Source organism: Eumetopias jubatus, unplaced genomic scaffold, assembly GCF_037043125.1.
Source record: "Eumetopias jubatus isolate StellerSeaLion01/CBP00866 unplaced genomic scaffold, mEumJub1_p1.0 scaffold_3, whole genome shotgun sequence".
In the NCBI taxonomy this organism is placed as follows: Eukaryota; Metazoa; Chordata; class Mammalia; order Carnivora; family Otariidae; genus Eumetopias; species Eumetopias jubatus.
The window spans coordinates 24,104,845-24,131,868 of NW_028274809.1; the positions used below are offsets into that span (position 1 = coordinate 24,104,845).

The 27,024-nt window shown below is 36.5% G+C and overlaps 1 protein-coding gene and 1 pseudogene across 2 annotated transcripts in view; one reads left to right on the forward strand and one right to left on the reverse strand.

Annotated features, from left to right (window-relative positions):
- Nucleotides 1-27,024, reverse strand: part of SPAG16 (sperm associated antigen 16) — a 951,181-nt gene that overhangs the window by 804,857 nt on the left and 119,300 nt on the right. For both annotated transcript variants that reach the window (XM_028112215.2, XM_088022037.1), the window contains one exon: nt 2,347-2,474. In XM_028112215.2, coding sequence (XP_027968016.1) covers nt 2,347-2,474 — 128 coding nt within the window. The remainder of the gene's footprint in view (nt 1-2,346; nt 2,475-27,024) is intronic.
- LOC114215978 (Parkinson disease protein 7 homolog pseudogene) lies at nt 23,956-24,525 on the forward strand (annotated as a pseudogene).

The following is a 27,024-nucleotide window of genomic DNA, read 5'->3' on the forward strand; positions in this document are numbered from 1 at the left end:
AGGAAGAACTTAATTTCTGTTGATGGTAACTCACAAACAAAAATAAATAGTTACTTATAAAACAAAAGCCTTTTCTTTATTCCATAAAGAAACATATCAAGAAGTCAATAAACATTTTATTACAGAACCATAAAGTACCAAACCTTTCTGTGTGTGTATGTGGGGTCAGGGAGCGAGTGATTTGGTTTTAAAATTAATAGAGAATACAAAGTTATTTGAGCAACACTGAAAACTTATAACTGAATTTTATATTAGGGCTAGTTAATGGTTGGTAGCATAGAACGACAGTATAGAGAAAGAAGTAGAATAAAATAGTGGGGAGAGAAGCAAGCATGTGACAATGAAGAAACGGTGGTATAAGGAAGTAGCAACTGAGACAAACTGGAAATGAAGAAGACAGGCAAGAAAAGGGTCAGGTAAATGAGTTGTCCCAAAGTCATAGCTTAATCCTCCTTTGAGGTATGTTACTCTAGAAGATTAGTGATTATTCTTTCTACTAGTGATTGATTTTTTTTTTTACTGCCTAACTTATAATGTTAGTCTTCTCTCCCAATGGGCTAACTAATGAAAATTATGACAGAGAAATTATTCCCTGGTAGTAGCTGTAGTAGTAGTTACCAGGGCAGCTGTCTTTCCAAAGGCTGGAGATGAAGCTGAAATCCAGATTTTGTCTTTTACTAAAAGTTAAATATTTCCCTCCTTATCTTCTCTTCATTTTCATTTAATAGAAGTTTTTCCCTTAACCTCAACTTAATTGTTGGATTGACCAGTATTTCTTATTTTCTCTGTAAAACACACTAGTTGTGCTCACTGCAACTTGATTGCTCAGAATTCTCAGACCATGCCCCCGGAGACCAGCACAGGCCACGCCCACCAGCTAAGGTCCACGATTACACAGAGTTCCAAGGAGTTTCTTACTAACCCTCCTTATAAGCCAGTTGTGCTTGCTATTGTAATGTAATTAAAGATTAATCAAGGTGATGAAATATGAGGGTGATAAGTTGAGCTGTCAATGAAAATTAAATTAATGCTACGGAAAGGTGAGAGGATCTTCTTCGGGGTGTCTCAAGTTCTTGTTCCAGATTAAGGAAATCACAAAATTGAAACTGTAAACAATACATTATTTGTATAGCTTATGCAAGAAATATGGTGTAGAATTCCAATCAATAGTCACTTAATCAAAGAAAAAGCCATGGCCTTACCATCAAGACTGGCGAGGGAATGTAAACGCATTGTTTTAAGTCCAAGTAGAGTACTTCAGGTATGAGTATGTCATTTTTATAGCTTCCTTTACTAACAGACCCTTTCAATTAATTAACTTACTTGTTTTGATCAGGGCAGATAAGATCATATCTGCTGTACTCATAGATACCACAGACAATAAATATTCTTGCTACATGGAAATAATCAAACACATAGGATTTAGAAAATAAATAACACATCCAGTCATTGGGAGCAAAGTTTGCAAAAGAAAAAAAAATACTCGCCACAGGTTACTGTATGTAAGTTATTAGAGTTGGTTAACATCTTATTCTGAGACATTTGTCCTCATTAAATACAATAGGAGCAATTACGTTTGCCACATATTTTTCACAAATCTAAAATTTCTTGAAGATTGATGACATAAACTTGGGAATATATGAACAAATGTAAGAAAATAATATTACTTACCTAAACCATAATTAAAATGATATATCCATGATCATATATAAAAGCTACTCCTAAAATTTTAATATACCACAGAACTATGTGATAGAATATATATATATACAGATTGTCCATATTAATATTTTTCTTGGAAACAATGAGTAAAAATTTTATAAGACTTAAAATAAGTTTCCCATATATATATAAGTATGCAGATTCATAAAATAGTGCATTTTAATAAATACCAAGTGATAAGATTTGTCTTTAAACTGATGTGATTATGGTTCACAAAACTATAGTCTTCAAAAACAAAATAAATGATTTGTTAATGAGGAAAAAACATTAATTGGTAAAACTGTAAGTAAAATAATCAAATGAAATGCATAGTTGCTGAGATCCCATCTTTTAAAAGAAATCCTACAAACCTCTCTAGAAACAATCTGTGCTTTAAGCCTACACTACAACCTCTACAATAAATACACACAATAGTGCACTTAGTCTGCACTGCCACCAAGTGCCTAAACCAATTAGTTTTAAGATTCTTGCAGCAGCTATAAGCAGATTCTTTTGCTGTTATGAGTAGCAATTTGGAAACAGGCTAAGAACAAACCACTTTGACCATGAATGGTTATAAGAGCAACACAATTTAGATGTGACAATAAAATCCCAAAGGCATTAATAAAACATCAAGATTCCTACCAGGTCACTGGAAGCTCATGAAGTCTAAAAATGTTATTCAGCTTGTAGTCAAATTTTGCTGGACCAATATTTTCTTTACATAAATACAGGTTTGGATTTGGTTGCATATCTGTGGGAAATTCTGAATCCTAGAGGAAAAAGAAAAAGCAAGAGCTATGTGTAAAATAGCCATATCACTGTACACTACACATTGATGCCATCTTATTTAATATTAAATTACAACATAAATATTACTATTGTATTCCCTCAGGAGTTACCCTAAGTCCTTCATTTCCTATTCCAGTTTTGAGAAAGCATGCAAAAAAGATAAAATGTTAAATAAGGCACATATCTATTTGCATAAGTCTAAACTGCATGATACATGGAAAAATTATTTAAAAACACCTCCTATTAAATTACAATGAAATACAATATGGTATTGTCTTATATTATTGGTCAATTGTCCTTTTTCAATAAGTTTCCAACCCCAACAGTAATGTCGCAAAATCTGTGATTATTCTTATACCCCTTCTGTCTTCTATAAATGGTGAACCAAAAACACTGTATTGGGAAAAAGAATAATAACATAAGTTATTGGATTAATTATAGTTTTCTTCTTAAACCTGAAAACACAGGGCTAATTTAAAGGCACTTACTAAAGGTAAAATATTTGTCATAATTATTTTAAATCTCACATACAGTAGAATCCATATCTGCCAAGTAATTGTAACTGGAGATCAAAGATCATTTTTAGTCCATAAGAAAGTAGCAGTGGAAGGAAAATATGCTATAAACAGGCACTTAATTAACACTTAATAATGGATGGATTAATTGCTCAATGCTACAAAAGAAGGAAGTAATCAATCAACTTATTCTTAATGCTTTGGAATTGCCTTTAGAGAGGGAGGTATATCATTTGTTTGTGTACTCATTCATTAAAAAAATATTTGTAAGTGCTACTTTATCCCAAACATTATTCTAGGCACAGGGAATCCACCAATGAACAAAGCAGATAAAAAGTCTTGCCCCTGTGGAGGTTATATTAGAGTTGGAAAATGATGAAACCAATTTTTATGAATGAAGTATTTTTCTGATTAACAAGGTAACACATATTCATATAGAAATATCATGCATTCCATATACTACAAAGAACAAAAATAAAAGAAATCTTATTTTCACCACATAGATATAATTACTATTAGCACTTTGATGTAATAATATGTCCCTCATAAGATTGAGACCATATTCTATTATCCACCCTCCATTTTTCATTTAACATTGTACCGCTATATTTTCACTCTATTTAGTCTATTTTGAAAGAATAAATGCCATATTTTATTTAACATTCAGTTATCTTTGTTGTCCTTATGATTATCAATGCTATGAACAGACTTTTCTGTCTATAAATCTGCACTTCACTGATTATATTCTTAAAGCACAATTCTAAAAGTATAAATAAATAATTTGAATAAAATACTTAACAAAAAACATGATTCCTCTTCACAGATTGCTCTTTAGAAATGTTATAGGAATTTATATACTGCCCGTCATATAATACTGTGTGCAATTCGCCACAACTTTGTTAATGCTATCCATACATACAGACACACACTTACATTTAAAATAACACATTCAGGGATGGGCTAAATGGGTGCTGGGTATTAAGGAGGACATGTATTATAATAAGCACTGGGTGTTGTATGTAAGTGATGAATCATTAAATTCTGCTCCTGAAACCAATATTATACTATATGTTAACTAACTAGAATTTAAATAAAAACTTGAAACAAAAAAATAACTGAAATAAAATAATACATTCAGTAAACTCTTTCTTTGACTAATATTTATCATTGCATGTCTACTTCATGACAGACACTGGTTTTACTCTTATGTCTTTGAACAAAATAGACAAAATGCCCTTCCTTCTGGAGATTGCATTCTAGCATGAGGACACCACGGATGATAAAATTGATAAACATGTAAATTATATCTATAAGGTAAAAAGTCTTAGGGAAAATTGTTGCTAATTCATATAAAAACTACAATATTGACATTTCTTAAATTGATTAGGTTTAGTTTTTGTGTTTCTTTTTTCTTTTTTTTACTGCATTTTTTTTCTGAAATGTATGTTTATGCCTTTTGTCCGTTTTACTATCATTGTGATGAAAATTCATTTTTTTAAAGATTTTATTTATTTATCTGAGAGAGAGAATGAGAGATAGAGAGCATGAGAGGGAAGAGGGTCAGAGGGAGAAGCAGACTCCCTGCTGAGCAGGGAGCCCGATGTGGACTCGATCCCAGGACTCCAGGATCATGACGAGCTGAAGGCAGTCGCTTAACCAACTGAGCCACCCAGGCGCCTGAAAATTCATTTTAATAATGTTTCTTGGGTTGGAAATGGAGGGAGGGTAAACTATTATGCCAGAAAATGTAGCAAGGTGAATCAGAATCTAGTCTGATATAATTTTTTGACTACATGGAAAAATCTAGAACCATAAACTATTTATCCACAGCAATTTTTACAAACACTATTAAACCAATCATTATATAAAACTAAAACAATGAGACATTTAATAAAATCTAATCAACTAAGCTTAATAAAACCAAATCAGCTACAGCCTCTTTGGTATAGCTGAGAATACAGGAAAACATAATAATACCTGAACAACTATTTAAAGGAAGATTTTTAAGAGCAGCAAAGGCCTAGAAACAGCAATCCTATCCAAACATAAATGCACTTGCAGAGGCAAAATGTAAGACCCCTTCCATCGCCCAGCATGTATACTGAAATGTTCTGGGAAACAAAAGCAAATAAATGGGCAGGCAGGATCAGTGAGGCAAATGCGGGATACATAAATAAGGACTGTGCATAGAGAACAGAGAGAGTAAAATAAATTTTAAAAACTATTCGTTTAAGCTACATACCATTATCATTTCTCTGTATTGACAAGGTACAACCGGAGGGCAAAGCTAAACTCCCAATAATGTACTTTGATAGGTCAGTAGTTCTTTACTCTGCCTACCTGTTGAAATCATCAGGCAGCTTTTTAGAAAATACCAGTATCACTGGATCCCACCCCAGACCAATTAAGTAATAATTTCCTAGGGTAAGGCTCTGACGTTGGTATTTATTTTAAAGTTCCCCATGTGAAATAAAAATCAGAATTGAAAAAAAAAAAAAAAATCCTGGCTTTCCCTAGGGATTGAGTTCCACCGCATACTAGCATGTGAATTTAGTCAAGCTATTTAACAAACTTTTTAGGATGCATTTTTCTATCTGTAAAATACAACCAAAATCACACCTGATTAATAGGCTGCTGTGGGTATTAAATGAGATAATCTCTATAAAGCAGTAATCACATTCTTGGCACCTAATAAATCTTTAATAATCATTAGCTATTTCTGCAGATATTATTATTGCTGCACTTAGTGGCACATGTTAATTTCAGCCAGTTAATAAATTCATTATGATTTATATTATTCTCTATTTATTTATTATAAAATATTTTATCCAACTCAACTTTCAGGTTTAATATTCTCCTGGGATATTGATTAAGGCAGATTTTAGTATGATCCCACCTGTCAGAATCCCGGTCCCATATCTAGTTAACTGTTGATTATCTCTGTTCCAAGATCAATAATAAAAGGAACTCTTGCTTCACTGGCCAGCCAGTAGGAATCAAATATATTCTCCCTGCCTATGTATTCAAAGGATGAAAAACCGGATGGGTAACTCTCTTGCTATTTCAGTGATGAATCAGTTAGGCATTCCCTGAATCTATCCTGATTAGGAAGCCAAACTATCTTCTGGGCCTCCCTCCACAGGAGTCTCTTAGGCACCCAGGTGTCTTTCAGGTCCTGTATCTATGTCATTCAACTCACGTTTGCTTCTCTATCTTGTTCTTTGCTTTCATTGATCTAACATTCAAGGGAATCACACAGACCAATTTTGAACCTGAAGTTCAAGATTACTGACTCAACATTTGAATGTTTATTCTGTATCAGGTACTGTGTTAGTTACCAGACCAAAAACAAAAGTAGAATACACTCCTTCCATTGAAGGACTCACAATCTCATGAAGGAGCAGCATAAATGAAAAATTACATCATTGAGAAAAGCTAGAGTATAAATATGCAAAAGATATTAAGGTGAAAAAATAAGCAAATAAATCTATGAAGTAGATATGCAATTAAGATTACTAACTGCAGATACTGTCATTATATTGATAGATTCCATGGACTGATACAACCCTAGTGCACCAGTATGGCTTTGCTGATACTTAAAACACTGAAAGATATTCATACTACTTGCAAACAACTGAAACTCTGAGCATATCCTCCATGTTCCTCTCTCTCCACCAACCCTAGCCCCTTCTTTGGGTACTAACCCTTGCCCCCAACTTATTCACCATCATGCCTTAATTAAAGTAATTGTTAGCACACCTGAGCCTCCAGGACCTTTCTCCCATTCCACATCCAGCATCCATTCTGATTGGTCAGTGCCCATGTTATAATGGTTATTAAATATTTTGACTATCACTCTAAATTTATATGTATTTATGGAGAATTAGCTCTTTGATAGATTATTAACTTAAAAAGAAATGTACACAATAGCATATAAATAAAATCATCCCATTTTGGGCGCCTGGGTGGCTCAGTTGGTTAAGCAACTGCCTTCGGCTCAGGTCATGATCCTGGAGTCACGGGATCGAGTCCCACATTGGGCTCCCTGCTCAGCAGGGAGTCTGCTTCTCCCTCTGACCCTCTTCCCTCTCATGCTCTCTATCTCTCATTCTCTCTCTCTCAAATAAATAAATAAAATCTTTAAAAAAATCATCCCATTTTTATAAAATAAAAAGGATCTACATAGGTAAGCACTAATGTATGTATAAAACATTTTGAGAGAGAGAGAAAAACCTAACAGTAGTCACGAATGGATGTGGTAAATGGATATCAGAACAAAGGGAAGAGAATCATTTACTTTTAATATTATATCATTTTTTACTGTTTGAATATTTTACCATAAGCATGTATTGTTTTTTTTCTTAAATTTTCAAATAAAGTAATGTATATAAGGAAACTAGTCCTACACGTATAAAACACTCTTTAATTTGTACCTAATATTTTCCTTTTTAAAGATTTTATTTATTATTTGAGAGAGAGAAAGAGAGAAAGAGGAGCAGCAGAGGGGGAGGAAGAGGGACATGCAGACTCCCCACTGAGCGAGGAGCCCAAGCAGGGCTTGATCCCAGAACACTGAGATCATGACCTGAGCTGAAATCAAGAGCCTGACGCTCAACCAACTGGGACACCCAAGTGTCCCTGTACCAAGTATTTTCAAACCATCACTTACCTGGATATGATACCTAGATTCAAACGACTATTTAAATAAACCAATTTTGGTAGGTGTAGCAGAGACTATTGAAAGCTCCTCTGCATTTCCCTGCCTCCCTTACAATTAAATTGAGGTAAAGTGACTGAGTTTTGAAACAGGATATGAGCAGGAATGATGTAAGCCACCTACAGTCCTAGCCTTTAAACATCCTGACATAGTTCACCATTTTTCTTCTCCTGCCACAATCACTTTGGAGGGCCATGTAGATGACAGACGGTGTAGATGACGGATGGCTGTCCACATCCCTGCGTCACTGAATGGAGGAAAGCCACACAGTCACACCATCCACAAGTTAAGAATGAACCTTTGCTGTGAAAGGGCTTTGGATTTGAATCTTATCTCTTGAAGCAGCTAATGCTGTTTACATTGACCAATATAGTTGGGAAATGATTATGACTAATCATCAGCCATTTACATTATTTAAAGGTAGTAAGATGGCAGAGGAGTAGGCGACCTAAATTTCCTCTGGTCCCAGGAATTCAGCCAGATAGGAATCAAAGCATTCTGAACACCTAAGAACTTAACAGGAGATCGAAGAAAAGAATAGCAGCAACTCTCTGAACAGAAAAGCGACCACTTTCTGGAAGGTAGGACGTGCGGAGAAGTGAATCCGAGGCAATATTTGGGAAGATAGATGGCGGGAGGAGGGGGCCTCCATCAGCCACTACTGGCAAGTGAGTGATACAGCCGTTCACACCAAATTGGAACTTTTAGAAGTCTGCTCCACTGAGGGACGTCACCCCAGTGGCTAAGCGGGGGATGGAACCCTCGCTGGAACAGTGTGGTCTCAGGACCCTCAGGGTCACAGACCAGGGGTGCCTGAGTGCAACAGAGCTCCCAGGTATCAGAGCGGGGAAGCCGGCTGCAGAGATGGAGCCGAGGAATGGGCTCTCAGCTCATGGTTGCCATAAACTGATCCGCGGCACAGTCAGGCTACTGCTCTTCCAGCAGGGACCCAACAAGAGGCAGATCCGGGGAGACTCACCTTCCTCCCATGGGAGGGGTGGCACAGGAGTGCACAGCGGGGATCTGCTGGGTTTGGAGACTCCACACGGGTCGGGTGCCAGAGATAGAAACACTCATCACAGGCCAGGTGAGCACGGAGTGCGGCCGGAGCCCGGGGAGTTGGGAGTGACTGACGGCTTTTCTCTGGGAGCTCACAGAGGAGTGGGGCCCCAAGTTCTCGGCTCCTCTGGGCTGGAGATTGGGAGGCCGCCATTTTCACTCTCGTCCTCCAAAGCTGTACCAAAATCTTGCAGGGAACAAAAGCTCCCAAGAGCAAACCGAGCAGATTACTTAGCCTGGCCCCAGCAAGGGCAGAGCAATTCCACTGCTAGCAAAGACACTTGGGAACCATGGCAACAGACCCCTCCCCCAGAAGATCAGCAAGAACAGCCAGCCAAGACCAAGTTTACCGATCAATGACAATGGCAGAACTCCAGCACTAGGGGAATACAGCACATAGAATTCATGGCTTTTTTCCCCCTGATTCTTTAGTCTTTCAAAGTTACTTTTTTTAATTTTCTTTTTTTTCTCTTTTTCTCTTTTTCTTTTTTTCAATTTTTCTTTTTCCCTTTTTCAACCAACATCTTATCAATCCCCTTTTTTAAAAATCTTTTTTATTTTTCATTTTTAGACTCATATTCTATCCCTTCAGAGTAGTTAACCTTATTTTTGGTATATATATATATATAAGTTGTTCTATCTTTAAAATTTTGGGATACAGTTTCTTCTAACAGACCAAAATATACCCTAAATCTCTAGTGTATGGCTTTGTTCTAGTCTCCTGCCTGATCATATTCTCTCCCTTTTTTTTCTTAATTTCTCTTCTTTCTTTTTTCAACCAACTTCTTATCAATTCCTTTTATAAAATCTTCTATAATTTTCATCTTCACCATCATATTCCATCCCTTCATCTTATTTACCCTTATTTTTGTATATATATAAGCTTTTCTTTCTTTAAAATTTTGGGAGGCAGTTTCTTCTAACAGACCAAAATATGCTCAAAATCTAGCATGTGGCAGATCTATTCACCAGCCTGATCATATTTGATCATATTCTTTTTTTTTTTATTTTCCTTTTCTTTAATTTTTCTTTCTTTCCCTCTTTTCCCCTGGTTTTATGACTCTTCTGATTTGTTTAGTGTATATTTTTCTGGGGTCATTGTTACCTTGTTAGCATTTTGTTCTCTCATTCATCTGTTGTCCTCTGGACAAAAATGACAAGATGGAAAAATCACTTCAAAAAAAAGAACAAGAGGCAGTACCAACTGCGAGGGACCTAATCAATACGGACATTAGTAAGATGTCAGAATTAGAGTTCAGAATGATGATTATAAAGATACTAGTTGGGCTTGAAAAAAGCATAGAAGATATTAGAGAAACCCTTTCTGGAGAAATAAAAGAACTAAAATCTAACCAAGTCAAAATCAAAAAGGCTATTAATGAGGTGCAATCAAAAATGGAGGCTCTAACTGCTAGGATAAATGAGGCAGAAGAGAGAATTAGCGATATAGAAGACCAAATGATGGAAAATAAAGAAGCTGAGAAAAACAGAGATAAACAACTACTGGATCACGAGGGCAGAATTTGAAAGATATGTGATACCATAAGATGAAACAATTGGGATCCCAGAAGAAGAAGAAAGAGAGAGAGGGGCAGAAGGTATATTGGAGCAAATCATAGCAGAGAACTTCCCTAATGTGGGGAAGGAAACAGGCATCAAAATCCAGGAGGCACAGAGAACCCCTCTCAAAATCAATAAAAATAGGTCAACACCCCGACATCTAATAGTAAAACTTATGAGTCCCAGAGACAAAGAGAAAATCCTGAAAGCAGCTCGGGAGAAGAGATATGTAACCTACAACGGGAGAAACATTAGATTGGCAACAGACCTAACCACAGAGACCTGGCAGGCCAGAAAGGACTGGCATGATATCTTCAGAGCACTAAACGAGAAAAATACGCAGCCAAGAATACTATATCCAGCTAGGCTGTCATTGAAAATAGAAGGAAAGATAAAAAGCTTTCAGGACAAACAAAAACTAAAGGGATCTGCAAACACAAAACCAGTCCTAAAAGAAATATTGAAATGGGTCCTCCAAGCAAAGAGAGAGCCTAAAATAACATAGACCAGAAAGGAACACAGACAATACACAGTAACAGTCACCTTACAGGCAATACAATGGCACTAAATTCCTATCTTTCAATAGTTACCCTGAATGTAAATGGGCTAAATGCCCCAATCAAAAGACACAGGGGATCAGATTGGATAAAAGAACAAGACCCATCGATATGCTGTCTGCAAGAGATTCATTTTAGACCCAAAGACACCTCCAGATTGAAAGTGAGGGGGTGGAAAACCATTTACCATGCTAATGGACACCAAAAGAAAGCTGGGGTGGCAATCCTTATATCAGACAAATTAGATTTTAAACCAAAGACTATAATAAGAGATGAGGAAGCACACTATATCCTACTTAAAGGGTCTATCCAACAAGAAGATCTAACAATAGTAAATATCTATGCCCCTAACATGGGAAAAGCCAATTATGTAAGCCAATTAATAACAAAAGCAAAGAAACACATCAATAACAATACAATAATAGTGTATTTAACACCCCCCTCCCCTCACTGAAATGGACAGATCATCTAAGAAAAGATCAACAAGGAAATAAAGACTTTAAATGACACACTGGACCAAATGGACTTCACAGACATATTCAGAATTTTCCATCCCAAAGCAACAGAATACACATTCTTCTCTAGTGCCCATGGAACATTTTCCAGAATAGATCACATCCTAGGTCACAAATCAGGTCTCCACTGGTACCAAAAGTTTGGGAATATTCCCTGCATATTTTCAGACCACAATGCTTTGAAACTAGAACTCAATCGCAAGAGGAAAGTCGGAAAGAACTCAAAAACATGGAGGCTAAAGAGCATCCTACTGAAGAATGAATGTGTCAACCAGGAAATTAAAGAAGAATTAAAAAATTTCATGGAAACAAATGAAAATGAAAACACAACTGTTCAAAATCTTTGGGATGCAGCAAAGGCAATCCTAAGAGGAAAGTATATAGCAATACAAACCTTTCTCAAGAAACATGAAAGGTCTCAAATACACAACCTAACCCTACACCTTAAAGCAGGTAGAGAAAAAACAGCAAATAAAGCCTAAACCCAGCAGGAGAAGAGAAATAATAAAGATCAGAGTAGAAATCAATGAAATAGAAACCAAAAGAACAGTAGAAAAGGTCAACGAAACTAGCAGCTGGTTCTTTGAAAGAATTAACAAGATTGATAAGCCCCTGGCCAGACTTATGAAAAAGAGAAAGGACCCAAATAAACAAAATCATGGATGAAAGAGGAAAGAGCACAACCAACACCAAAGAAATACAAACAATTATAAGAACATATTAGAAGCAACACTATTCCAGCAAGTTAGATAATCTGGAAGAAATGGAGGCATTCCTAAAGATGTATCAACTACCAAAACTGAACCAGGAAGAAATAGAAAACCTGAACAGACCTATTAACACTAAGGAAATTAAAGCAGTAATCAAAAATCTCCAACAAACAAGAGCCCAGGGCCAGATGGCTTCCCAGGGGAATTCTACCAAACATTTCAAGAAGAATTAATTTTTCTGAAACTGTTCCAAAAAATAGAAATGGAAGGAAAACTTCCAAACTCGTTTTATGAGGCCACCATTACCTTGATCCCAAAACCAAAGACCCCATCAAAAAGAAGAATTACAGACCAATATTCTTGATGAACATGGATGCAAAAATTCTCCCCAAAATACTAGCCAATAGGATCCAACAGTATATTAAAAGGATTATTCACCACACCACGACTAAGTGGGATTTATCCCTGGGCTTCAAGGTTGGTTCAACATCCACAAATCAATCAGTGTGATACAATACATTAATAAAAGAAAGAACAAGAACCATATGATCCTCTCAATAGATGCAGAAAAAGCATTTGACAACGTACAGCATCCTTTCTTGATCAAAACTCTTCAGAGTATATGGATAGAGGGTACACACCTCAATATCATAAAAGCCATCTATGAAAAACCCACAGAGAATATCATACTCAGTGGGGAAAAACTGAGAGCTTTCCCCTAAGGTCAGGAACACGGCAGGGATGTCCACTATAACCACTGCTATTCAACATAGTATTAGAAGTTCTAGCCACAGGAATCAGAAAACAAAAAGAAATAAAAGGCATCCAAATCACAAAGAAGTCAAACTCTCACTCTTTGCAGATGATATGATACTTTATGTGGAAAACCCAAAAGACTCCACCCCAAAACTGCTAGAATTCATATAGGAATTTAGTAAAGTGGCAGGATATAAAATCAATGCACAGAAATCAGTGGCATTTCTATACACCAACAACAAGACAGAAGAAAGAGAAATTAAGGAGTCGATCCCATTTACAATTGCACCTAAAACCATAATACACCTAGGAATAAATCTAACCAAAGAGGCAAAGAATCTGTACTCTGAGAACTATAGAATACTCATGAAATAAATTGAGGAAGACACAAATAAATGGAAAAAGTTCCATGCTCATGGATTAGAAGAACAAATATTGTGAAGATGTCAATGCTACCTAGAGCAGTCTCCACATTTAACCCAATCCCTATTAAAATACCATACACTTTCTTCAAAGAAATGGAACAAATAATTCTAAAAATTTCTATGGAACCAGAAAAGACCCAAAATAGCCAGAGGAATGTAGAAAAAGAAAAGCAAAGCTGGCGGCATCACAATTCTGGACTTCCAGCTCTATTACAAAGCTGTCATCATCAAGACAGTATGGTACTGGCACAAAAACAGATACATAGATCAATGGAACAGAATAGAGAGCCCAGAAATGGACCCTCAACTCTGTGGTCATCTAATCTTCGACAAAACAGGGAAGAACGTCCAATGGAAAAAAAGACAGTCTCTTCAACACATGATGTTGGGAAAATTGGACAGCCACATGCAGAAGAATGAAACTGGACCATTTCTTTACACCACACACAAAAATAGACTCAAAATGGTTGAAACACCAAACTGTGAGATAGAAGTCCATCAAAATCCTAAAGGAAAACGCAGGCAGCAACCTCTTTGACCTCAGCCACGGCAACTTCTTCCTAGAAACATCACCAAAGGCAAGGGAAACAAGGACAAAAATGAACTTTTGGGACTTCATCAAGATAAAAAGCTTTTGCACAGCAAAAGAAACAGTCAATAAAACCAAAGACAACCGACAGAATGGGAGAAGATATTTGCAAATGACATATCAGATAAAGGGCTAGTATCCAAAATCTATAAAGAACTTAACAAACTCAACACCCAAAGAACAAAAAATCCAATCAAGAAATGGGCAGACATTTTTCCAAAGAAGACATCCAAATGGCCAACAGACACATGGAAAAGTGCTCCACATCACGGCATCAGGGAAATCCACATCAAAATCTCGATGAGATAATGCCTCACACCAGTCAGAATGGCTAAAATTAACAAGTCAGGAAACGACGATGTTGGCGAGGATGTAGAGAAAGGGCAACCCTCCTATTCTATTGGTGGGAATGCAAGCTGGTGCAGCCACTCTGGAAAACAGTATGGAGGTTCCTCCAAAATTTGAAAATAGAGCTACCATACGACACAGCAATTGAACTACTGGGTATTTACCCCAAAGATACAAATGTAGTGATCCAAAGGGATAGGTGCACCTTGATGTTTATAGCAGCAATGTCCACAATAGCTAAACTGTGGAAAGAGCCAAGATGTCCATCGACAGATGAATGGATAAAGAAGAAGTGGTGTGTATAGACACACACACACACACACACACACACACACACACACACACACACACACACACAATGGAATATTATGCAGCCATCAAAAGGAATGAAATCTTGCCATTTGCAATGACATGGATGGAACTGGAGGGTTTTATGCTGAGCGAAATAAGTCAACCAGAGAAAGACATGTATCATATGATCTCACTGATATGAGGAATTCTTAATCTCAGGAAACAAACTGAGTGTTGCTGGAGTGGTGGGGGGTGGGAGGGATGGAGTGGATGGGTGATAGACACTGGGGACGGTATGTGCTATGGTGAGTGCTGTGAATTGTGTAAGACTGTTGAATCACAGACCTGTACCTTTGAAATAAATACATTATATGTTAAAAAAAAAAAGGAGATAGTAGGAAGGGAAAAATGAAGGGGGGGAAATCGGAGGGGGAGACGAACCATGAGAGACTATGGACTCTGAGAAACAAACTGAGGGTTCTAGAGGGTAAGGCGATGGGGGGATGGGTTAGCCTGGTGATGGGTATTAAAGAGGGCACTTACTGAATGGAGCACTGGGTGTTATATGCAAACGATGAATCATGGAACACTACATCAAAAACTAATGATGTAATGTATGGTGATTAACATAACATAATAAAAAAATTTAAAGGTAAAAGATGAATATTTTAAGGTAGACATTGCATTAAAGAAACACCACATTAAAACAGATTTTAATGTATTTTTTTCTCTTCTTGTTTTAAATCCCCATGTGGAGAGGCATTTACTCGAAATGGAGAAGTTTTGTTCAGGCTTCTGTGCCCTCATTATTTTATTTATCACTCACATAGTCCATGCCTGCTGACAAACTTCACACTTCATCATCTAGTAATGACTGACAGCTGACATTATCAGCAAGACTACATTAAGCTAATTGACATTCACAGTCGAAGTATGAAAATGGAAGTGAGTCAGGGAAAACCCTCCTTACTCAGAGATTTGTTCAATTTCTTGACCTATATATTTGTTTGTATTATGTGGTCTTAGATTGTAGGGAGAAGGCTTATACTTGCAAAATGCTGTTTTCACTTGTACTTAAGCATTTTTTATCTAATATCCTCAGTTTCTAATTATCCTTTAACGTTTCTTTTTTTTTAATAATTCTTTTTTTTTTAATTCATTTGACAGAGAGAGAGAACACAAGCGGCGTGGGGGGGGGGCGGCAGAGGGAGAAGGAGAAGCAGACTCCCCACTGAGCAGGGAGCCCAGTGCAAGGCTCGATCCCAGGACCCCAGGATCATGACCTGAGCCGAAGACAGATGCCTAACCAACTGAGCCACCCAGGCACCCCTAAAGTTTCTACTCTACATGACTATATCGAGCAAAATAGTTTTAATGCATGTTAAAGCTATCACTCAGTCCTTCTTTACTTTGATCCATATCAAATTAGAAGAGTGTAAAAATCATGACATCTTAATAACATGGTAATCATTACGAACACTACCACTGAGTAATACAACTTTGCCTACTTTTTAGTTTTTCTGTCTTCTAACTATAATAATTATGCTAATTCCTGCCCTTTTCTTAATCCCCTTTTCCTGCTGTTTCTAATCTGCATATAGGCCCCAAAATACCACAACTAAATCTATTAAGAACACTATTAAGAACATTATCTTAACTATGCCAATAAGGTTCTGTATTAGGACCTTCTACCCAGTAGTGTAATAGTTTTCAATGCAGGTCATTGTCTCTGGTGAGATCCCCTGTTGTTGGCTTCCTTGGAGTGTAAGTCTACATTTTTGATGACCAAGTCTCCAGAAAAGACTCGATACGAATTATGCAACAGAAGTTGTTGTGAAAACTAGTTTAACTATTTGAGAAGAAAATATAGAACACTGCATCTTATCCTGCTTCCAAATTAATTCCAGATGAACTAGATTTCAATGTTAAAAAAAAAAGAAATCATAAAATCCACAGAAAGGACATACAACTAAATACTTATATGATTTGGGAATGTGGAAGCGCTTTTTAACAATAACATTAAGGAAAAAATTGTGAAGTAGAAGACAGTTATATTTGATTAAATAGGTTTTTAAACTTCTAAAACAAAAGAAAAAACCGCAAGAAAAATGTTGGTGTGTAAAAGCAATATAATTACATACAAAGAGATTTTAAAATCAATCATAAAAACTAAACTCTTTTGAAGAGAAATGTATAGAAATTATGGATATACAAATCACCCAAAAAGTCATCAGTAAACATCTGAGAAGATTGTCTCACTAATAATTAAATACTAATTAAAACAACAAGTGAGGTGTTATTCATTTGCAAATTGGCAAACTATTTTTTTTAAATAAGATTATTGCATTGGTGCAGTTACTCTCATACACTGCAAGTAGTAATATTAATTGATATAAACTTTCAAGAAATTTAGCCATATATATCAAATATAATTAAAAAATGACCAAATACCTTTTATCAGTAAGTCTCTTTCTAAAAATATATTCTAAGAAAATATTCAAACCAATGTGCTAAGATAAATACATGAAGATACCTATGAACCATTATTTATTATTATGAAACACTCAGAACACCTAACTTGTAATAAAAATGAACTACAGAATGCCATGCATCCAGGTGATAGGATACTACATAGTTATTAATAACTGTATTCACAAAGAATATTTATAAACATAGACAAGTATCCATGTAATTTAGAGAGTTTATGCATGACATATCAATACAAATAAAGTGGGACTAGAAGAAAGTGTGTCAGAATATTAACAGTAACTAAGTCTTTATGCTTTTTATTTTATTTTGTATTCATTTCTGCATTTTCAAATGCAGCTGGGTTCTTATCCTTCTATTTCTCTGGAAGCCATCCTGGTAACTCCCATAGTCCCCAAGAAGCTAAAAAATGATGCTAATCAAAATCCAAGCAGGATTAAAGGAGGTCATGGGGTCATTCATAGTATCTAGTTATTGCTTATGTGTAGCTATTAAAATATAGCTTTTTATTTTCCCAACAGTTTTAAAACAGGTCAGTTTACTCTTGTAAGAAAATAGTTATAACACCTTTTTAAAATTTTTTGACACAAAAAAATAAGCAGTTAATTGCAAGATGACAAAAATTAATGAATTGGACATTTGCCAGTAAAGAACATAATCTATTTAGGTTTGTAAAGTAAGGCAATTCTCCACTAACAGTTTTATTTTAAAATGAATGAAGAATTTCTAAGCCCTTATTAATTCCCCTCACTTAGCCTCATGTAAACTAAAATTGATAGACATGGAAATTTCAATGACTTTTAGATTATATCCCTTTCACTATAATTTTCATTTAAAATAAGCAATTGTGTAATCTCTGTGAAGCAGAGACCAAGAATAAGTCTTATAAAGGTTAAATTTGCCTGAAGATATATCTGACCAGCTAGAAATTGCTGAATTGGATGACTTGTCTAGTTTCATTCACTGCCTAATGTATTCTCTAGTTGGCGGGCTTCCAAAATGAAGAATAAGTATGCATTTTTGTAATTGAAATTGCAACACTTAGCTTAGCTATCTTATCCTGACTTTAATGTTGTTAAATTAATCATTATAATTTAATAAAAAAATATTGTCATCTAATTTTTCATTTTGATAAGGCTTGTTATGCAATAATGCAAATACCTAAAAAGCATCAATAATATATTACATGTAAAATATTCCTAGACAATAAATTATAAATTTTAACACCATATAATCACATAAAACCGTTGTAAACCCAAAAACATTCAAAGGGAGGGTGAAGGAAATGGAGAGACAGGTAGCACAAAGCACATGAAGGTTAAGAAAGGTGCACCATAATGATGATACCAGTGACCATTTCGGACACTGCCAGACACTGAGCAGTGCTAGACGATGTTTTATGCAAATGTCAATAAGTGGAACAACTTCTGAAAATGGTGGCTCTGTTTTCAATGGATGACTAAATCATACTTTCACCTATTGGACTGATGGCATTACTCTGGATAAATGTCAAGAGTTTTCCAATTCGTTTTGTGGATAGAAAGTATGGATAATTATTGACATCTCTCCTCACTAGTTTTATCCACTTCCATTCCTCAAAGGCAATGCAAAATTTTGTTGTAGCAAGCTAAATTTATTTGCATTAGCAGCTAAGGAGGCGTGTCTAATACTTCTGCCTCAACTGATAGGCATCCGTTTGTTTTACATGTCCAGATACAAATGCAAGCCTGTGCCTAAAATGATATTATGTTAGCTGTCTTTTTCGCTGTCCCTGGAGTTCTACAAGGATAATCTGCTTGTGCTTTTTTGACTTACAACATTACGAGGCTCCACAGTAAAATAACTAACTTCCACTCTAAGTTACTCAAGGTACTTACAATTAATATGATCTCTATAATATTTACCTTCTTTTTGTTAATATATGTTTCAGTGATCCTTCTTATCACTGAATTTTAAATAAGGTTGCAGTTGTGACTATACAGAGCATGATCAGACATTCAAAAGCCAGGCATCAAGAAAATAATTCAAATGAATTAATTAGGTGTACTCATTTGGTTTTCTTTAATCTTTATAAGACTCCTGATACATAACCCCACCTAACGAGTTATTTCCCCCACATACAATCCAGGTTTTACTTTGTATCTACCTTCTAAGAAAGGCCTAGAATGGGATGCCAATCAATTTCTAGGAATTGTGCCGAGGCTGTTTTATGGCTATGGGTGTCAATTATAAATGGCTGAATATAGTCTGTCCAGCTGAAATTAATTCCACATACTAGCTGTACAGTTGGATGTATTGTTTGATGCAAAATTCTGCCTTTGACTGTAGGAATTCCATATGCCATCCCCAAAGTCTATCAATTCTTTAGAAGTGGCGTTGGATAGCATGGGGCTGGATAACAAGTCGATCTATTAAAATCTGCACCACAGAACGCCTTTGCCTCTTATTCATTTGTTATGGATCTCACTATCAACACTTTAAGCAACCATCAGAATCTAAAGTTTTGGAATATTTTTTCAACATTTACCAAAGCCTCATTTATGACAGATGATCCAATGTCAGCCATCAGTTTCTCTGGCCTCTCCAGGCACTGTCACTGAATTTAGTTTAGTCAGCAGAAGGCTACATATGTAGACCTGCCCTTTAAACACTGAATTCCTCCAAAGTCCATACTGCCCTTCTCTTTTCTCATTCCACACCTAATCCTGAAGCATTTTTGTCCAGTCCTGAGGTTTACCATAATGTGTTTGCTAGATTCAATTAACTCTAACTAGATGTTCCACAGATGCCTCACTGTCTAGTGCTAAACATTTTTTCTTCTTTCACTTAAATCAGTTTTATTTTGAATTCCTGATCATGATTAATGGCAATATTTTTCACTTGCAAGCCTGAAATTTGGCATCATTCTAACATTTGTTGAACCACATTTTAAAAATTCATTCCTTCTTCTGTATTTTCTTGTTCCTTTCATAGTATAAGTCTCTATTACTGTCCATAAGAGACTGCTGCAGCTTATCACATGTCTCTCAGCTTAAGGAAGCCCCCACACAAAATGGCATTACTAAAAGGCATATAAAATCATATATCATTCCTCTATGTATTACCATCAAATGACTCCCTACTGTCCACAGGGTAAAGTTTCAACTCCTTTGATACAAGGTCATCCATGGGGATAACCCCAGCCTGCCTCCCTAACTTCACCTTCCACTGCTTCCCTAAATATACAGCCATGTCACCTTATATGTTTCTTTGTGCTGTATCTGTTATCAATGTACAAATGTACTTATTAGACATTATTGCTATTGTGTCATTGCACAGTCCCTTCATTCAACTATGAGGTTATTAGAAGACAAGTATGGCACGTGATTCACTTTTGTCTCTCTCACATAGAATCTTACACATAACAGGCACTCTATAAATGTCTATTTAGTGAACAAGTGGCCTTCTCAAAAGTCGATGTATTGTTCATATCTCATTCATTGAACAGAGCCAATATATTTCTTGAAGGTAGACGTGATATTAAAATAACTTTATATTGCTATGCATGGACTTACCTAGGAATTTTATTTACCTAATTCAGTCACCAGGTGGTAAATCCTATATAAGACTAGCTGCAGATATCATTCATTTTTGCACCTGGCATGATAATGAGTGTTAAAGATTTAGTGCCTCCAAAAAAGGCATCGCTGATTTACAGTTACCAACAGTAATACCATGTTAATATGATTTTTAAAGCCATTATACATTTATATTTTAGTGATACCTTTCAGAGATTCTGATGTAACTTCTATCTTTTGACTTCTAGCTATACAAACATATGCCAAATGTACTATGCATTCAGAACAAAGTCAAAGATTAAGTAGCAATAATTCAAGATAATTTGTGTTTTAATGATTTCAAACATTTGTCTTCTGGTCAAAATGAGCTTAATCACTTTGCCAAAGGTTATTTCATTCCTGTTTGAGTATCCCTGCAACATGGGCAGGCACACACAAGGGTGTGAAGCACACTTATCTACAGCCAGATGATTTTCAGCATAGTGAGACAACTAGGAAGGAACGGGGTTCCAGATATGGATCTATCCTGACACGATAACTAGGCTTGTTTTAGGGATATAGACTTATTAATTTCAAGCTCCAGGGAATTACAGTCTTGTAGATAGAAAATGGTATTTGAATAAGATGGTATGGTCAACTAATCTTCGACAAAGCAGGAAAGCATGTCCAACAGAAAAAAGACAGTCTCTTCAACAAATGGTGTTGGGAAAATTGGACAGCCCATTTCCTTACACCACGCACAAAAATAGACTCAAAATGGATGAAAGACCTAAATGTGAGACAGGAATCCATCAAAATCCTTAAGGAGAATACAGGCAGCAACCTCTTGGAGCTCAGCCGCAGCAACTTCTTCCTAGAAACCGCCAAAGGCAAGGGAAGCAAGGACAAAAATGAACTCTTGGGACTTCATCAAGATAAAAACCTTTTGCACAGCAAAAGAAACAGTCAACAAAACCAAAAGACAACCAATAGAATGGGAGAAGATATTTGCAAATGACATATCAGATAAAGGGCTAGTATCCAAAATCTATAAAGAACTTATCAAACTCAACACCCAAAGAACAAATAATCCAATCAAGAAATGGGCAGAAGACATGAACAGACATTTCTGCAAAGAAGACATCCAAATGGCCAACAGACACATGAAAAAGTGCTCGACATCGCTCGGCATCAGGGAAATCCACATCAAAACCTCAATGAGATACTACCTCACACCAGTCAGAATGGCTAAAATTAACGAGTCAGGAAACGACAGATGTTGGCGAGGACATGGGGAAAGGGGAACCCTCCTACTGTTGGTGGGAATGCAAGCTGGTGCAGCCACTCTGGAAAACAGTATGGAGGTTCCTCAAAAAGTTGAAAATAGAGCTACCCTATGACCCAGCAATTGCACTACTAGGTATTTATCCCAAAGATACAAATGTAGTGATCCGAAGGGGTATGTGCATCCCAATGTTTATAGCAGCAATGTCCACAATAGCCAAACTATGGAAAGAGCTTAGATGTCCATCAACAGATGAAAGGATAAAGATGTGATAAACACACACACACACACACACACACACACACACACACACACACACACAATGGAATATTATGCAGCCATCAAAAAATGAAATCTTGCCATTTGCAATGACGTGGATAGAACTAGAGGGTATTATGCTAAGTGAAATAAGTCAATCAGAGAAAGACAATTATCATATGATCTTGCTGATATGAGAAATTTGAGAAACAAGACAGAGGATCATAGGGGAAGAGAGGGAAAAATGAAATAAGATGAAACCAGAGAGGGAGACAAACCATAAAAGACTCTTAATCTCAGGAAACAAACTGAAGGTTTTTGAAGTGGAGGGGGGTGGGAGGGATGGGGTGGCTGGGTGATGGACACTGGGAAGGGTATGTACTATGGTGAGTGCTGTGAATTGTGTAAGGCTGATGAATCACAGACCTGTACCCCTGAAACAAATAACACATTATATGTTAAGAAAAAAAAGAAAAAAAAAGATGGTAGCAAACAACATGCATGAATCTAAAATAGAATTTGTGCTCATAGAAAATCAAAACCTAGTTCTGCAGGTATTTTTAGAGACAGAGTACAGGAATGAGAAACCCAAATGTAGGGAAAACATAAATGGAAGGTATAAGTAGGTAAGAATGGAAAGGCTGGAAAGATAATGGCAGAAGACCATGAAGAAACAGGAAGAAAAGATAATTTAGCTTTTACAGACACTGGAGGCACTGAAATTTCTGGGCAAAAATATGATCTAAGAAATTATATCACATTTTTCAACAAAAATATTCCATTTTAAATTATTCGATAGGTGGTATATTCTGTATATAAACATAAAAATTTAAGCTTATAAATATTTCTCCTCAAAGTAGAAGAGAGTTTCAGTAATGACAAACGAGGTTATGTGGAACAAGCCTCCTGTTGAAAACAACTAAATATGATAAAAATATGATTTTTAGAAAATGTATTTGAAAGCATCAGAGAATTTAACCATGTAGTGAAGAATAATGGAGTCAAGATCTAAGAGAAGAGAGACACACATGGAGGTTAGCCTGGCATTTGGAGTTTGTTTCCTCCTGAAGCTTTGGCTTCAGATAATTTTGATAAAGGAGGCTAAAAGACTGAGACAAAGAAGACCAATGTAGCTGAGAGCCCCAAGTATGGGTTCTGGTAAAAACTCTGAGGAATGAGAGGGAATTAGAAATAGACTTGACATTCCAAAGACTAAAGCTAAACTTAGAATCATTTCAATTACTAATTGGAATAAGGTAATAATGCAATTAATAGTGTTTCCAGTACAGCTGCCTGTAAGATGTCAGCATAAATACTCTTTGGAAAAAGATAATATCATTCCTGTGCCTCAAATCAGACTTCTGTTTTTTTAAAGAAATATTTTCTGATGCTCAAAAAAAAAAAAAAAAACAAGACAAAGAAACAAAAGCAGGCATATAAAACTCAAGGCAATGTGACCAAAACCCCAAAGAAATGCTGGACATTAGGAACTCATCTGCAGGGAATACAGATGATGGAGAAAATCAGTCATAGGTGTTAATTTGTGAACTGGGAAACTGATCCAAAGGAAACCACCTAGCTAACATAGGAAGAGGTTAAATATACAGAAAAAAAAAAAAAAAGGAAAAATATCTACAAAAATGTAAAATGGCATCCCATAGGAATATAAAGAAAATGGTAAGGAAGCAATATTTGAAGAAATAATGGGTGAGAATTTTCCGAACTGATAAGCAACATCAAGAAAACCATATGTAGGGAGTCCGGTTGTGGTTCCGTCGTCCCCAGCACTGAATTGCTGCCGATGGGGCCGAGGTTCCTTGTCTGTGGTAAGCCTTTAAAAAATACAACATAAAAATGGCTTCAAAAAGAGCTCTGGTCATCCTGGCCAAAGGAGCAGAGGACATGGAGAGAGTCATCCCCGTAGATGTCATGAGGCGAGCTGGAATTAAAGTCACCATTGCGGGTCTGGCTGGGAAAGACCCAGTACAGTGTAGCCGAGACGACGTCATTTGTCCTGATGCCCATCTGGAAGATGCAAAAAAAGAGGGACCTTATGACGTAGTGGTTCTGCCGGGAGGCAATCTGGGTGCGCAGAATTTATCTGAGTCTGCTGCTGTGAAGGAGATACTGAAAGAACAAGAAAAAAGGAAGGGCCTCATAGCTGCCATCTGTGCAGGTCCTACGGCTCTTTTGGCTCATGAAATAGGTTTTGGAAGCAAAGTTACAACACATCCACTTGCTAAAGACAAAATGATGAATGGAAGTCATTACAGCTACTCCGAGAACCGTGTGGAGAGGGACGGCTTGATCCTCACGAGCCGCGGGCCTGGAACCAGCTTTGAGTTCGCTCTTGCGATCGTCGAGGCACTGAACGGCAAGGACGTGGCTGACCAAGTGAAGGCCCCGCTCGTTCTTAAAGATTAGAGCAGACAGCTTTGATCAGAAGTAGAGAAACAGGCCGTTCGTAATCATTCTCACCACGTTCGCTTGAAGCAAAATGCGCGGTTCCGGTGCAGAGTTTCCCCGCCTGCGCCCGGGTCTCCACGGTCCTGAACCTTGATGGCAGAGCAAATGGCATTTAGCAAACTACCAACTGTTACTTTGTTTATCGCTGGTTTCCCCTTGTTGGTATGTGTGAAACCAAATTCATGATCAGCCTCACTTGCATCTGTTAACTGTTGATAGAGCTACTGTGATAGACTAGCAGTGAACACATTTGACACAGCAAGGAAGAAAAGCGTAAAGGCAAAGATTTAAGAAGCTTGTGATTTTCTCCCATTTGAATAATGTGCTGTTAAAAATACCAATGAAGGGGCTCCTGGGTGGCTCAGTCGGTTAAGCACTTGCCTTCGGCTCAGGTCATGATCCCTGGGTCCTGGGATTGAGCCCCACATCGGGCTCCCTGCTCAGCGGGAAGTGGGCTTCTCCCTCTCCCACTCCCCTGGCTTGTGTTCCCTCTGTTGCTGTCTCTCTGTCAAATAAATAAATAAATAAAATCTTTAAAAAAAATAAAATACCAATAAAAAAAAGAAAACCATATGTGGGTATATCATAATATAACTGCTGAAAGTCAAAGATAAAGAGAAAATCGTTAAGGAAGCCAGAGGGAAATATAGATATATTGTACTGAAAAGAGACATAGGAAGAATTAGTCAACTTCTTGACAGAACAAGGATAGCCAGAAGATGATGGAACAGTATCTGAAAAGTGCGAAAAGAAAACACTTACTATTGATTTGGTAAATACCTAGTGGTGCAATTGCTTGATCATAGGGTGGTTCTATTTTTAACTTTTTGAGGAACTTCCATACTGTTTTCCAGTGGCTACTAGGTATTTACCCAAAGGATACAAAAATACTTATTCAAATGGTATGTGTACCCAATGTTTATAGCAGCATTATCAGTAATAGCCAAATTATGGAAAGAGTTCAAATATCCATCAACTGATGAATGGATAAAGAAGATGTGGTACATATATACAATGGAGTATTACTCAGCCATAAAAAAGAATGAAATCTTACCATTTGCAACAACGTGGATGGAGCTAGAGAGTATAATGCTAAAAGCAAAATAAGTCAGTCAGAATAAGACAAATACCATATGATTTCACTCATATGTGGAATTTAAGAAACAAAACAAATGAACATGGGGGATGGGAAGAGAAGCAAACCAAAAAACAGACTCTTAACTACAGAGAACAAACTGATGGCTACTGGAAGGGAGGTGAGGGGGGCAGGGGAGGGAAGGATGGGTTAAACAGGTGATGGGTATTAAAGAGGGTGCTTGTGATGAACACCAGGTGATGTATGTAAGTGATGAATCACTAAATTCTACATCTGAATTTGGTCTGTCAGACCAAGAGTCAAAGCAAAATTCAGGTATAGTATATGCTGCTTAAGATATGAAACTAAAATATATGGAAACAAAAATGGTGGAAAAGAAAGAAAAAATATATACCATGCAAACCAAAAATAAATTGGGCCTGGCTAAGATACTATAAGCAGACTTTCATACAAAAGTCTAAGACAAGTAAAAAGAGACACTCATGGTATTAATAAATTTAGTTCATTGGGTAGATATAATAATTCTAAGATTTCTGCACATTTTCTCAAAATACAAATCTCAAATACTTAAAGACCTATTATACCCAAGAGAGTATCTCACAATATCTCCTCGAAAACAATACAGAAAAGCACAAAGAACAAGAAACCACAAAAATCAAACCTTCAGCACAATCTTCTCAAAATTACAAATAACTTTAGGGCATTAAGACAAAAAAGCCAAATTCCAGCAAGCCAGTTCTTCGGCTTCTCCCATGTTGTAAACCTTCCTAGAGAGCAAGGGCAAGCTGAGAAAAACTGCAAGGAAAGAGGAGTGCTGATAAGGCAGAATCATCTTCAGATAGAGTCCATCCTTCCTGATAAAAGAGTAAAACTGTTTCTGGTGAAGAATTGGGACTCAGGGAACAGAATTAGAAAAACATGCAACTTTAAGCAGTGGTTTTCAAAGGGCAATGTTTCTGGGAAGAGAAGGCCAAAAAGAGAGGGAGATGTGGCCTTTGGCAGATTAACAATGAAAAGATAAAAATACAAGTCAAAAAATTTAGGATCCTACAACACAAAGAGAACCAAAATATAGGACACATAACCCCACCCACAATCTGAAAAAAAAAAAAAATCCACTAAAGAAACCAGATTTAATGTATAGATAGAAAAAGGCATTAGTGGAATTAGAAATTAAAAATCTTGTAAACAACCTCAAATCAACAAAAATGAAGAGAGGGGAAAAAATTAATCCATACAGGATTATTACCAAAAAATCAGGAAAATAAAAAAGATTGGTCACATCTGAACTGATGAAAATTCCCCCCCCGCCAAAAAAAACCAAACATGAAGCAAAAGAAAATTGCATGACACAATTTAAA